Source organism: Epinephelus fuscoguttatus, linkage group LG1, assembly GCF_011397635.1.
Source record: "Epinephelus fuscoguttatus linkage group LG1, E.fuscoguttatus.final_Chr_v1".
Classification (NCBI taxonomy): domain Eukaryota; kingdom Metazoa; phylum Chordata; class Actinopteri; order Perciformes; family Serranidae; genus Epinephelus; species Epinephelus fuscoguttatus.
This window is the reverse complement of record NC_064752.1, coordinates 8,990,005-9,003,629: the sequence shown is the minus strand read 5'-3', so window position 1 is coordinate 9,003,629 and position 13,625 is coordinate 8,990,005. Positions and strand designations below refer to the sequence as shown.

At 38.1% G+C, this 13,625-nt stretch overlaps 2 protein-coding genes across 7 annotated transcripts in view; both read left to right on the top strand.

Annotated features, from left to right (window-relative positions):
* Positions 1–1,285: 1,285 nt before the first annotated feature.
* On the top strand, positions 1,286–11,408 carry LOC125895844 (uncharacterized). 2 transcript variants are annotated; one of them, XR_007450214.1, is made up of 6 exons: positions 1,286–1,440; positions 6,491–6,529; positions 7,510–7,785; positions 8,701–8,970; positions 9,909–10,215; positions 10,384–11,408. XR_007450214.1 is itself a non-coding variant. In XM_049588002.1 (6 exons), the coding sequence occupies exons 1-5, from the start codon at positions 1,347–1,349 to the stop codon at positions 10,212–10,214; spliced, it is 783 nt and encodes a 260-aa protein (XP_049443959.1). In that variant the 5' UTR covers positions 1,286–1,346; the 3' UTR covers position 10,215; positions 10,384–11,404. The 2 variants fall into 2 exon arrangements, 1 of the variants encoding a protein (XP_049443959.1); XM_049588002.1 differs by having other exon boundaries at positions 10,111–10,215; positions 10,384–11,404.
* Positions 11,409–13,016: 1,608 nt separating this feature from the next.
* Positions 13,017–13,625, top strand: part of LOC125890161 (zinc finger and SCAN domain-containing protein 2-like) — a 34,762-nt gene continuing 34,153 nt past the window's right edge. For all 5 annotated transcript variants that reach the window (XM_049578665.1, XM_049578691.1, XM_049578682.1 and 2 more), the window contains exon 1: positions 13,017–13,547. In XM_049578665.1, the coding sequence (XP_049434622.1) occupies positions 13,376–13,547 (172 nt within the window). In that variant the 5' untranslated portion in view covers positions 13,017–13,375. The remainder of the gene's footprint in view (positions 13,548–13,625) is intronic.

Sequence of the window (13,625 nt, the reverse complement as noted above, 5' to 3'; positions counted from 1 at the left end):
ACTTTTTCTTGCTCTAAATTAGAAAATGATGAAGAAAAGAAGGAAGGAAGGAAGGAAGGAAGGAAGGAAGGAAGGAAGGAGGAATCAGCACTTAAGATGAAATCAGAATTTCTGTTTTCACATTTGTTGTACGTCTTATATGTGTTTTTTGTGACTGTTACCAAACATACCATTCCTGATCTTACACCCATCTTCATCTGTATATTTATATCTGTATCTTTATGTGGCATATGTAATAAAAGGCCTATATCTTGTATTTAGAAGGGAAATTTCATTTGAGCATTACATTTCTGTGGTCTGTTACTCTTTACTTAAACTTATGTTGCAGTTTCTGTCATTATGATAGAATATAAACAGTGGAAGGTCTATGCAGGTATAAGAGGTATAACGACCTCAGTTTCTGACTGTTCACAGTATATCCACCTATCAGCCAAAAAACAACAACAAAGAAACACTGGAATATGTGGTATACCCTCTTCCTCCTCAGTAACATACTCATCTAGTAGTGCACTGACTCATCAGCTACCACCACAAAATTTAGTACAAATAAGATTTTTACATGATGGTAGTAGCCAGCCTGTCAGTCCAGTGTTCACAGATATAGCTGAGTATTGTCCTCTAGTGGAACATTTATGCATACTTCAACACACAGGAGCAGAGGAGAGATGACTCAGTTACTGGCATGTGCTTTCTAAAAGCAATCAAGCTCGCCTCTACCACAATAAATAAATCCATCAATAAATAAGCCCATGAAATAAATCCTGAAATAAATAAATGAGGCAATAAATATATACATAGATATAAATAAAAATAAATAAAAAAAATAGGTTTTTATTTTAAAAAGTATGTTTTAAAAAGCACTATTTTTGTTTATTACAGGGGACTTTATTTCATAATGCCACATTTATTTATTCCAGATGACTTTTATTTGATAATGCAATATATTTATTTCAGTGGATTCTCATTTCATGACACTACATTTACTTTTACAGCTCTGTTTATTGAGCTGAATGGGGTGTGGTTGTCTCACACCAAAACAGCTGCACAAGAATTAGCCAGCCAGCTGCGAGACTGTGAAATAAAAGTCCCTTAGGGCAAGAGTGTGTGTGACTTTCTGAAATATGGGGTCTAATGACATAACTAGAAGGTCACGTTTGACTGAAAATACCCCATGATCATAACTACATAATATAATATAATAGAATATAATGTAAAGGGACAATAAATTACAGCAAAAATATTTTTTAAAATCCAACAATTAAATGTTAGGTGGGGCACTTGCCCTTCCCAGCAAGACTGGGCATGACGCGTTTTGGGGACGATACAGTGATAGTTGTATAGGTTGTATGTTCACGTTGACTTCAGCAACTATGAAGCTCCTTGCTCTTGTGTGTCTCTGTGTCCTGACTCGGTCCGGATTCACGTCAGCGGATGAAAACGGTGAGAAAAACTTACTGATGTGTTGTGTTTGAAAGGATACAGCTGTGTACACATGTTGAGTCTGGAAACAAAACACTGCCAGAGTTATCAGTGGTGGTGGGGGGGTGGATGCCAGCACATCAACAGCAACACTGAGCTCCACTTTAACATAAAGATGATCAAATGTAGGCTAATGTGTTACATTATATACCCTAATAATTAGTGCAGATTAATGTTGGGAGATGTCGTTTAATTACAGCCGCTGTCTGAGTCGTACAGAGCTGTGCATTGGATGAGGGAGTCTCCATGTGCCAAACATAATAGAGTTGCAATGTCAGAGTCAGAAATTCCGACTCCCTTGCGGAAAAGGAACGGGGGTGTCCAAAAAGTGGAGGCTGGAGGGAGAGGCGGTTGAGATCATGCTAACGTTTGCCTGACAACACTGCTGCTACACAGTAGCGGGGCGTCGTCCATCCTGCAAAAATAATTGTGCTGCTTCCTCTAATCAAACCAGATCGGTATTTGTGGAAACATCCTGATAACCTACTTGTGATGAACTCTGGGTGTGTCCGCCGCCGGAGAGTCACTGAGAGTTTGGCTGATAGTTTTCTTTGAACAGGAAAATAAGAATAATGAGAAAAAGGACCAGAGAGAGTTGTTTGCTCTCTTGTTTAACCTGGGGCACATTCAATCTTAAAGCAGTGTGCACAGTTTCGCAACAGTCTGCAGGTTAGGTAACGTGTTTCCTTGTAAACAGCGTGCAGTGGGCTGTGTGGTACATTTTCTCTCGTTTGGTGGGTGAATCAGAGGAGCACCCAATCAGCAGCAACATGTACACAGATCAGCCAAAACATTAAAAGTGAATAACTTTGATTATTTTGCTCCAATGCATTGTTCTGCTGGGAAACCTTTGGTTCTGGCATTCATGTGGATACCACCCATGGGCGTAGCACTTCCCGTATCTGTGCCCTCCGCCCCCCGTCCCCCGCACTGTTTTACAGCCATTACAACAGTTCAATTCGTTTTGAACATATGGTAAAGTGTTTTTCCGAGCTGACTTTAAACGCACCGTGAGTCGGCGGCGCCAGGCCTGAGTAACAAACTAATATCCAGCAGGATTTAGACTGTGACAGACGGTAAATCTCTGCAAATTAATGCGCTTCGATACAAGCTTTGACACGGACTGAATAAACGAGGAAATGAAACAGCGTGTAAAGAGGGAGGAGACAGAGAAAAACTCAGGGTTTATTGAAGAAAACCTGCCAGCGAGCAGGTCAGGTTCACGTAGTTATGATACAGGATGCTTTCATACATTAAAAATGCGGGATTTCATGCATTAATACTTCCTACAGATAGCAACAGCATGTTATTTAGGTCACAACACAGTTATTTTATTCACCTCAACCCCAGAGTGGGATGGATATATATATATATATAGCCTATATAGATATACACGCACATATATATACTGTTTTAACACAATATACACAATACAAAACATAGTATAGCATATTAATAAATTTATTTCATATATTTTAATAAAGAAAAAGCTCTATTGTTGATTAAGTTTATTTCTCACACACACCCACTCTCTTTTATACCCACAGCCATCAGACTTAATAATTCTTTGTTAAATAGATGATCTTACAGACTTCTTTGAAATTTTCTTTTCGGGCATTAGTAAAGTTATTCTTATTACACTGACTGCTGTGATCCCTCAAAAGTAGTAAAAAACATTTTCAGTATTTACATAAACACTGAAATTAATTTTGGTATTGGTATTATAACTATGAAAATGGGACTGTGGTCAAGATAATTTGAAAAAAGATACAGAAGGATGAGCAGCAGGGGATATTTGCAGCACAGCTGGTGGAAAAGTGAATATGTGCACAAAGGTGTGCTAGGCAAGGCAAGGCAAGGCAAGTTTATTTGTATAGCACAATTCAACACAAGGTAATTCAAAGTGCTTTACAGAGACATTAAAAGCAACAAGACACAATTTAAAACAATAAAAACAGTCGATTGAAAAGGGAAATAGAAATTGAGAATGATAGTGATAATAATAAAATACAGTAACAAAATAAAAACAGGCTCAATACATTGAACCGTCAGGATAAGAAAAGAAGTAGAATAATAAAAGGCATAAATCAGCAGTGTGTAGTTAAAAAGTACGGGCAGTAGAATACAACAAAGTACGCTTCAGTAAACAATAGTGTTTTTAGCCCTGATTTAAAGGAGCTGACAGTTTGAGCAGACCTCAGATCTACATATTATGCTATACATAATATGCTATACTGTGTTTTGTATTGTGTATATGGTGTTTATACAGTATGTTTATACAGTATATAAATACTGTATATATATATATATCTGGGGTTGAGGTGAATAAAAGCACTGTGTTGTGACCTAAATAACATGCTGTTGCTATCTACAGAAAGTATTAAAGCATGAAATCCCGCATTTTTAATGTACGAAAGCATCCTGTATCATAACTACATGTGTGCCGTTTGTAACAAACCAAACCGCGTGAAAATCAGTTGAAAATTCAGTGAGTTATTCCATTTTATTTGTGCATACAGCTTTTTTTTTTCTCTCTTTATTTAACCATTAGAAAAAGGATAATGTACAACATAACAAGGCAAATATCAATTATTTAACATCTTTCAAAATGCAAAGAACAGAACATCAGAGATACAAAACACAAAGACAGCAAACAAAACAAAAAGAGTACCAAATTGAGTAAATCATAAATTAATCATTACTGAGTATAATGCAAAAAATAATAAATAAATAAATAAATAAAAAAATTAATAATAATAATAAATAAAATGATGTAAGATGTAATAAGGCTGAATGGCAAATTTAAAATATTTATTCATTGCCAATTAGTCTACAGAGGTCTTTTGCATTTGTGCATACAGCTCCTTCCTCAATAGAAGTGAATGCACTGTGGAGGCGAAGCGAGACCCATCCAAGATGGCGGCCAGCGAGGACGTCTGCTCCAATAGGCAGCGGCAGTCAATGCGGCGTCTATGTATATATGTCTATGGTTTTGGTAAGCAACCGGAACCAGGGCAAGAGACAGGATCCGGAATTCGATGGATGCGCCTTTCAAAATAAAAGCACCAAGCTAATAAAAATGCAGTGAAACTTTTTAATTTAAAGAATATAAATTACAAGAAAAGCCCCAAGCCATTAAGTTAACCCTTTTCTTTTATTGTATTTAATTGTATTACAAGTTATTGTCTATTTCAGTTGTTTGTTTTATTTAATAGGCAGTTGATCCTAGTTTTATACATTATACCTGTAGTTTGTAAATGCATTTTTTCGATAAAGTTTGGGGGCGGAAGAGAGAGGAAAACTGTGTGATGCTCGCCATGTAGCATGCTCTATCAACCACAACAACAATATGGTACTAAACCGGAGACGGAAATTGATGGTGCGCCAGAATTTAAAGTTTTACTTTGGTGAACACTTTTACTTTGGTGAATTTGGTGAATTCTGGATCCGCTCTCTAGACCGGAACCAGAATCCAGACAGTCTGCAACGGTGTCTGAGTGGGCGGAACATGTCAAGTGGTGTGGTGTGTCCGTGACAAGTACAGTAGGTATAACTCGCACAGGGGCGTAAATATAGATAGTGCAGGCAGTGTGGTTGCATTTCTGCATTAAAGGGAAATTTCAGTTTATTTCAACCCGTCTCCTATCGTCCTAAATTTGGTTCAAGTGACTAGTGACATACAGATAATAGTTAGCATGTTAGCTGTTAGCCTTGATACAGCCGGGGCGCATAGTAGTGTCAGACCTGTTAAAACGTAAGTGAACGGGCAACCTTCAAGTGCAAAGTTAGTCCACTAAACAAGCTTTTTTCCACAAAGACCGCCTCATAGCGTTAGGATAAATGTCAGAGAACATATAGAAAACGACATGTAAACGTGTTGTCTTACCTTACCGGTGTGCTGTCATGCTTGTTTACCATTTAGCTCTGCTTTCCAAAGCACGGCCGAAATATATCTCGCCAGCTCTAGATAAAGCCCAGCTGGATACTACTCCAAGTGGAGGTGTCTCGTCCTCGGTCAAATCCAGACCTTGAAAATAAGGCTGCAACCGGTCCCATTCCTTGCAACAGAGGCATTCCTCTTCTGTGGGCACTGGGGCACTGGGGCACAGCATTCACAGGTACACCACCAATCTCCAGAGCTACGCAGCCTTGCAGCAGCCATTCCTCCCCTCTCGTCCTCTAACGTTACCCGTTGCGCCTCTCTCTCCCCTCCTCCTCCTCCGTTCAGGCTACTGTCCGGTTCTGCCCTCCCGCTGTTGCTGCTTGTTCAGGCACATTATGAGATCGCTGCTTGTTCTCACGATATTTCGGCCACGCTTTGGAAGCAGAGCTAAATTGTAAACAAACATGGCAGCACGCCGGTAAGGTAAGACAACACCTTTACATTTCATTTTCTATATGTTCTCTGACATTTATCCTAACAATATGAGGCGGTCTTTGTGGAAAAAAAGCTTGTTTAGTGGACTAACTTTGCACTTGAAGGTTGCCCGCTCATTTACGTTTTAACAGGTCTGACGCTACGGCTGTATCTAGGCTAATGGCTAACATGCTAACTATTATCTGTATGTCACTAGTCACTTGAAACAAATTTAGGACGATAGGAGACGGGTTGAAATAAACCGAAATTTTTCTTTAAGATTCTTCATGCATTGGAATGTACATAAAAAAATATGAAAGTACCCTAAGGTTATTATTTGCTAGTGCATTTAGGTCATTTTTGTGTGTGTTTGGAACATAATTGTATTTGAAATAAACGTTTTGCTACATCTTGTTGGGGTTGACAGTGAAAACTACACCTGTGTTTTTCCCATGTCTTCAGCCACGTCAAATAGTCCACATTAAACTTGTTGTTTTTGAGTGCTTTTCTGACACAAACCAGTCTATTCTGTGAATGTGATTCAAATGAATGTGATAAAATGGAAATAGATTCTGTTCAATAAACAGAGAAACACATTTTTGTTTTACCTTACTGCAAAGCTGAGGATATCATATGTTTTGTTTTACCTTTTAGATGGTGTCTTAAAAGACAGATCACAGGAAAACATCCCAGGTGAGTCCTAATTTTGATGACATCACTCTCTACCTCCCACATGTACAGTATGTCCAGTATGTACAGTTTATGTATGTACAGACAAAATGGAAAAGGAACTGGACAAAAGGACATTTAAATACAATTAAAAACGCAATTAAAGAGCCAGAGAACAGAAAAGTCAAAATTACTAAGATGGGTATAAGATACAAGAATAAAAGTTAAAGTGCAGTGGAAGAAATTAATTAACATTTGTTTTAATAAAAGGCAGCAGCAAACAGGAAAAATCTTCAGCTTTGCTATTAAGGAACTGAGAGTTGTAGCAGATCTGCAGTTTTCTTGGAGTTTATTCCAGATATGTGGAGCATAAAACCTAAACGCTGCTTCTCCATGTTTAGTCTTGACTCTGGAGACACAAAGCAGACCTGTCCCAGATGACCTGAGAGGTCTGGATGGTTCATAGTGTAGCAGAAGGTCAGAAGTGTATTTGGGCCTGGAAACATTCAGTGCTTGTACAAGCCATGAATTAATTTAGAAAGGAGTGAATATTGTAAGATGAATAAGATTTGGGATGGTTTACATTTTTGTGATTGTGGTTGTTGGGACAGCTGGGTCACATGGATCATAATTTATATGATTAACTCAGGTTAATTTATGTGTTTTTTGTCAGTAAGAGACTACAGTTTTCTTTTGTTTGCTGTGTTTGATTACAAGTTTGTGCACGTCACAATAAGTTGATTCCTTTTCATTAATGAATTTATTTAATGTACTTTTGGATCTCAGCAAATCGTTTTCATTGGCATGTCAGACAAGTAAACCAGACCCGGCCGCAGCCTCTCAGACCTCAGAACTAGAGTGATGTGAAACCACGCATCAAATGTCTGGTGTTAATGATTCAGAAATGGAAAACCGACCTCTGCAGATAATTCAGCTCCTGGTAAAAACTTACCGAACATCTGACATTCCCTACAAATTATATTGTATGTATAATGTGTTCACAGGTGCAGCTCCAGAGCCGTACATAAAGATACATGAAGCAAGGGACTGGTCATTGCTGATGTGTGAAGTTCGAGGGGCTTTTCCAAAACCTAAAGTAGAGTGGAAGAGCGGTGCTGGAAACATCATTCGTGCTGAGCAGACAGAGGTCTCAGATAAAGGAGGCAGCTTCGACATCACTGTCTCAATAACTGCAAACAAGAGTGACTACTATCGGTGTGTAGTCACACAGGAGGAAATCAAGCATCGGATTTCTGCTGAAACTTATCTGTATTTCGAGAGTAAGTGTAATTTTAGTTTTCATGTGTTGATAGTTTTCACAGATGTTAATCTGTTTTTTGGCCAAACTCAAAGTGAATCAGCTCAGTGCGGAGCAAAGACCAGTCTGATGTAAGCTTTCACTCTGAGACTCACATTTCATGTGTTTAATTTCAAGATAATTTATTTGACTCAACAAATGTAGCATAAAAATGTAAGGGTTGTCCAAATGTCTTCACTGTATATGTGCGTCTGTCATGATCTGAGTCAGAAATGGTGTTTGTGACTCCACGTTTGGTAGAAGTTAAATGTTTTGAAATACGAGACCCTGCCAAATAACACTGGCTGTTAAAATCGAGTTGTTACTCTGTGCTGTCTTTGATTTTTCTTCCATCTGAAATTGCTGTTGCTGCATTTTTATGCAGAACTTCTTGAAATTTAGCACAAACGTTTACTTGGACTTAATGATAAAGTGATTAGATTTTGGTGATCAAAGGTCAAAGTCAGTGTGACATTGCATCTGTCTCTTTTTCATCTACACAATATCTCACGAAGGCCTTCAAGGAGTCTTTTCAAATTTGGCACAAACATCCACTTGGAATGAAGAATAAACTGATTAGAGGTTGGTGGTTGAAGATCAGAGGTCAAAATCAGTGTGACCTCATAAAACATGTTTTTGGCCATAACTCGAGAATTCATATGCCAATTATGACAAAACTTCACACAAATGTCTAACAGGATATAATGATGAAGTGATGACATTTTATATCCAAAAGACACAAAACACAACAACAAAACATTCTGTGTAAAACACTTTTGTGGCCATTAATCAACATCATATCTCAGGAACAGAAGGGGAGACATTTGATCAGATACTGAATTGGTGACACTAATCTTAAAACTGTTTTATGATTATTTTGTTTCTATTATGTTCACAGGTGCAGCTTCAAAACCATCCATCACTACACTTGAGCAAACAAAGGACTGGTCACTGCTGCAGTGTGAAGTCCGAAGCCCTTCTTCAAGACCAAAAGTAGAGTGGCAGGACAGCGCTGGAAACAAACTTCCTGCTGAAGACACATCGTCTAGACTAATACCAGACCGTTTTACTCTACAAACTACTGTGACCAAGACTGACTACTATCGCTGTGTAGCCACACAGGAGGAAATCAACCATCAGATTTCCGCTAAGACATATGTGTATATCGGTAATACGATTCTTCCTCGTAATATTTTCATATTTAATTATTTTAACTACTTGTATGTCAATGTGTGTTCAGACTGAGCACAAAGGAACATCAGCACAAGTTAAAAAATGTTTCAAACCGAGTGAAAACTTCTCACGTAAACTGACGCCATTCTGCCTGCGAAGCGCAGCGCACTGAAATTCTCGCGCAAGCCGGAGCACCTCCGTTCACATCAGACGCGCATTTCTTCACGCTGGTTGACAAGCGATTCTGCTATGTTGAGTCCATAGCCAGAGTTTACATCCCATGAAGGTGGCTCTCTTTTAACCTGGCAAGATCACCATTGGAACCCATCCTGCAGACCTAACCTGTGACCTGTATACCATCGAATCATCTACGTAGTTATCTGGCTTCACTAACACTAACATTGGCTGTCTAGTTAACCAGTTTGAGGAAGCTGGTTATCAATTAGGTCAGTCAACTCTGGGTTTTTACTAGCCAGCCACGTGCATGTTCATGTGAAGGAGGCGGAGTTGGCAATTACAGGCAACATCATCAGAACCATGAACGAAGCACTTGTTATGAGATGAAATGAAATGGTGAAGCTAATTATCTGCTGTGATGTTGTTTTCATGGGACAGCAAAAAGTCATAGTCATCAGAAATGTAAATGATGACTTATAATCTTACAACAGAATAAGAAAATGTAGAAACACGAAATAATTTCCAAATATTAAAAGTAGGCCAACAATAACACAACACTTACAAAATACTGGTAAGTTAGGTAGGCTCTATATGAAATTAGCATATAGTGAGTAGTTTTTTGCTATTAAGTTGTTGTATGTTGAAGAAACTTTATAAGTTTTAACATTACATATCTTTGCACTGTATTCAATTGAATATAGGTCATAAAAGGGTTTGCAAATCATTGCATTCTGTTTTTATTCACATTTTACACAGTGTTCTAACGTGGTCTGCTCCAACATCACCCTCCAAACTTGTGAGACCAAAACTACAACCAACCCCCAAGCTGTGCTGCCAAGCAGGAGGAAGCTGTCAATAAATAGTCTGTGTGGAGACTGTGATGTCCAGTCTGATGTAGATGATATACAGTTACACTCTGAGTCTTCATGTTACTTTGACTTTTTGCCTTCTGTTTCAGGGTCCTCCACTGGATGGATTGTTGCAGTTATAATTCTTGCCATTGCAGTTGTCATTCTAGCTGCAGTTGTAGCCAAGCTTTGCATCACACTAAAAAGTAACTAAGGTACGTTTAAATTATTTATTCTGTCAACATGTTCACAATAAGCAGACGACACAACAGATTTTTTTGTCTTGACATTTGTTTTTTAAACATTCTGTTGATACTTGCACTCAGGGTAGGATCAAGTCAGTTGGGATTTCCGTGAATATAATTTTATCATCCTCCCTGCAGGTTAAACAACAGAGACAACAGTACCCCTCAACTCCTGATATCGGCCAATTTTGTTGGCTGACTAATATATCGGTTGGGCTCTAATCCAGACATATCCTGAGGTAAAGCTTGATGTTATCAAGTTTAACTGTTGTACTGTTGAACCAAGGGTGCAATGCATGCTTTTGAACCCTCGTAGAACAGGGCCTACCAAAAGTCATACCTGAGACAATATGCACGATGCTGTATTATTCTACTTATTAAAAAGTACTGCAGTGAGATTATGTGTACAGTAGAACTAGAATAACAACATAAATGTTAATGAGCAGGGCCTCACATGTCAAATCCCCATGCAACCATTCTGCATTTTGGTACATATATACTATGTCTTCATATAAATGCATGCTTGTTATAATTTCTGCAATACCTCATGTGTCATAATAACTTGTCAGAAATTGATTGCCATGTGGGAGTTTATTTCATTTTAATCTTACGGGTTTTATTCTGTGATTGATGTCAGGTTTTAGGTATCGTTCCGCAGGTGAGAGAGCCCAACTTTCAAATATGTGAAGTAATGTGAAGTAAACAATATTAATTCTAATTCTATAAAATCAAAACCCAAAGTTTTACCCAAAGTCGGCACCTTGTCCTCTTGATTTCTCCTTTTTGAGGATCCAGTTGAATTCTGGACCTGGATCTACCATAAATTAGTGAGTGCTGAATTGCTTCACACTCTTCCCAGGGGCATCTTTAACTTTCAACTGCTGAACGGTGCATTAATCCATCAAATCAGTTTTATTGGTAAACATCAAGGATATCATTTACAGATGTTACCAAGTCTACACAGCGGCCCTCTTTCATTCATAAATCCTTCATTCTTGTGTTCGTGGCACTGACTTATTCCTCATTTATTTGTCATTTATTCATGTATTTGTCTGGTAAGTAATGTAGTTTGTAGTTCAATAAACATTTCATTTATGAAGAACTTGATCCTGTGATTTTTGTGTGAATTAAATATAAAGGGTTCCTCAAGTAAAAGTGAAATTACTGTTTTTTTGAAATACTAAACGAAATTTGTTACTTCCACCCCTGTGTGTAGTGGCATATGGTAGTTAGGCACTGTTTGTTATGCTACTTATGGAGGGTGGTAATTGGGGGTGCGAAAAGGGGGAGGCATGTCAAATAATCAAATAATTTTTTGAAGCAATGGGGAGGGACTAGGGTTTTTTTTATTTTGGCTTAGCGGATGGGCATATGCATTTAAATGGTTGTATTTTTTTATTTATTTTACCACAGATTTTTAACAAAATTGCCAAAATTGCACCATGTATCACAGCCAGAAACCGTAAAAATAGAAATTATTGTTGGATTTTCAAATTTCCAGTGGTCCTTGGTCACATCATGTGCAGCGAACGCTTCGGTTAGAAAAAAACAAAACAATCAAAACCTGAGTTTAAAATAGTAATATTTCATCAAAATTGCCTTATTCTACGTCTCATTTAATATTTGGCCAAAAATAAACCATTTGCACAAACTGACCAACATGCATTTTTCAACTCCAGGATTTAGTCTTCAACTTTAAATTTTCAAACATCCAAGGAGAAGTTTTAAGAATCTAATAACTAATGTATGGTGGAGTGAGGGTCATGCATTTTAATATCTGTAGCTTCGGAGAGGGTCAAAATAAAAATAAATAAGTAAAAAAGAAAAAGTCAGCCCTCCTCTGATAAGTAAAGAACAGTCCCTTGGGATGGGACACAGTGCAGGATGTTGTGTCTTAATTACCATATTTTGGATGGTCTTGTCACAAGACACGAGACTTTACATTGGACAACATCAACGTAAATACCCAGCAATCATCAATGCATATCTGTAAATGACAAAATAATAAGTAAATAAGTAAATAAACAAGAAAATAGTTAGTTGTCATTTTTCGATGGTTTTTAGAACATAACTTAAATTTATTTATTTTTAACTGTTTTTTAGAATTTATGTAGAATAGGCATTTTGTTATGGATTGCCACTATTTCACAAAAAAAAATGATGGAGATGGTTTTGCCTTTCCAACGGGAAGATGTTGCAGATGGCACAATTTCTAATTTAATGTGAGATCTTTGAACACAGGTTTATTTCTTTGCCAACACGCTGATGTAGTGCCACCCCGTGGGCCTCCCTCGTAACTGCACCGCCGTCATAAAAAGTACTCAAGTGAAGTAAAAATACCTCAGATTTGTACTAAAGTACTTAAGTAAATATAATTTTCCAACACTGGATAGAAGCATACAACATTCATGGCCCGCGTGTTTAATAATTCCCGTGTGAAACGAAGCAAGACGGATGAATGCCCTTATGTTCAGCCAAAGAGCATGGATACCAAGAGGCGAAGCGCAAGAGAACGCCCCATAGCAACAGACTCGCCCATGGTTTCGTCCTACCGCCGCCATCTTGGACCGTCAGCAGGTCGCAGCAGACCCGCTTGCATACAAAAACACACAGACAAACTGAAGTATATCGCTATTAATTATGCTTACAATGCTACTCACCTCGTGAAAGCGTTTTCACGTTTTTGTAAAGCAAAATATAGACTTAAAAAGAACAAAACGAAGAAAAACGGCCTAGATGGCATCTCGACATATTACATCCACTTATGAGAAGATTAACTTAATTACTCTTTCAAAATCACCCCATAAGCCAATCTACCAAAAAATAAAATAAAATAAAAAATCAATATTTTAACTAGCTCAAGCTCAAGAGTCCAAAATGGCGGCAGCGCCCCTAGTGGCTGTTGGCAAAAATTCAACGGAGCTTCGCCTCTTGGTATCCATGCTCTTTGGTTCAGCTTAAGATCAGCTCACTTTCCCTGCCGGAACTTTAACAGTGTGACACATTCAGCGGAAGTAAACATGACAAGCGCCTGTGGCATCAACTCTATGGATAGGTCTATATGGATACAGCTGGAAGATGATGGTATAGTTGTTGCGTCGATAAGTGTTTAACTTTTAATTAGACAACAATGTGTTCAGTCGAGTCTTTGAGAGAGTTTGTCAACCAGCGACTAACTGCTGCTGCTGAAGAAATATTGGGAGTTTTTCAAAGAAGCATCGTCGAGTACGCGGAAGAGATCGATCGTCAGCGCAGACTGTTGGATATGGTTTTGAAGCCTGAAATCAAGTTACACAGGACAGGTGTGTGAAAGCTAATTGAAGTAATTTACTGGCATGTGTGTATATTTGCTGTAGCATGAGATTAGTATGCTGTTGGTG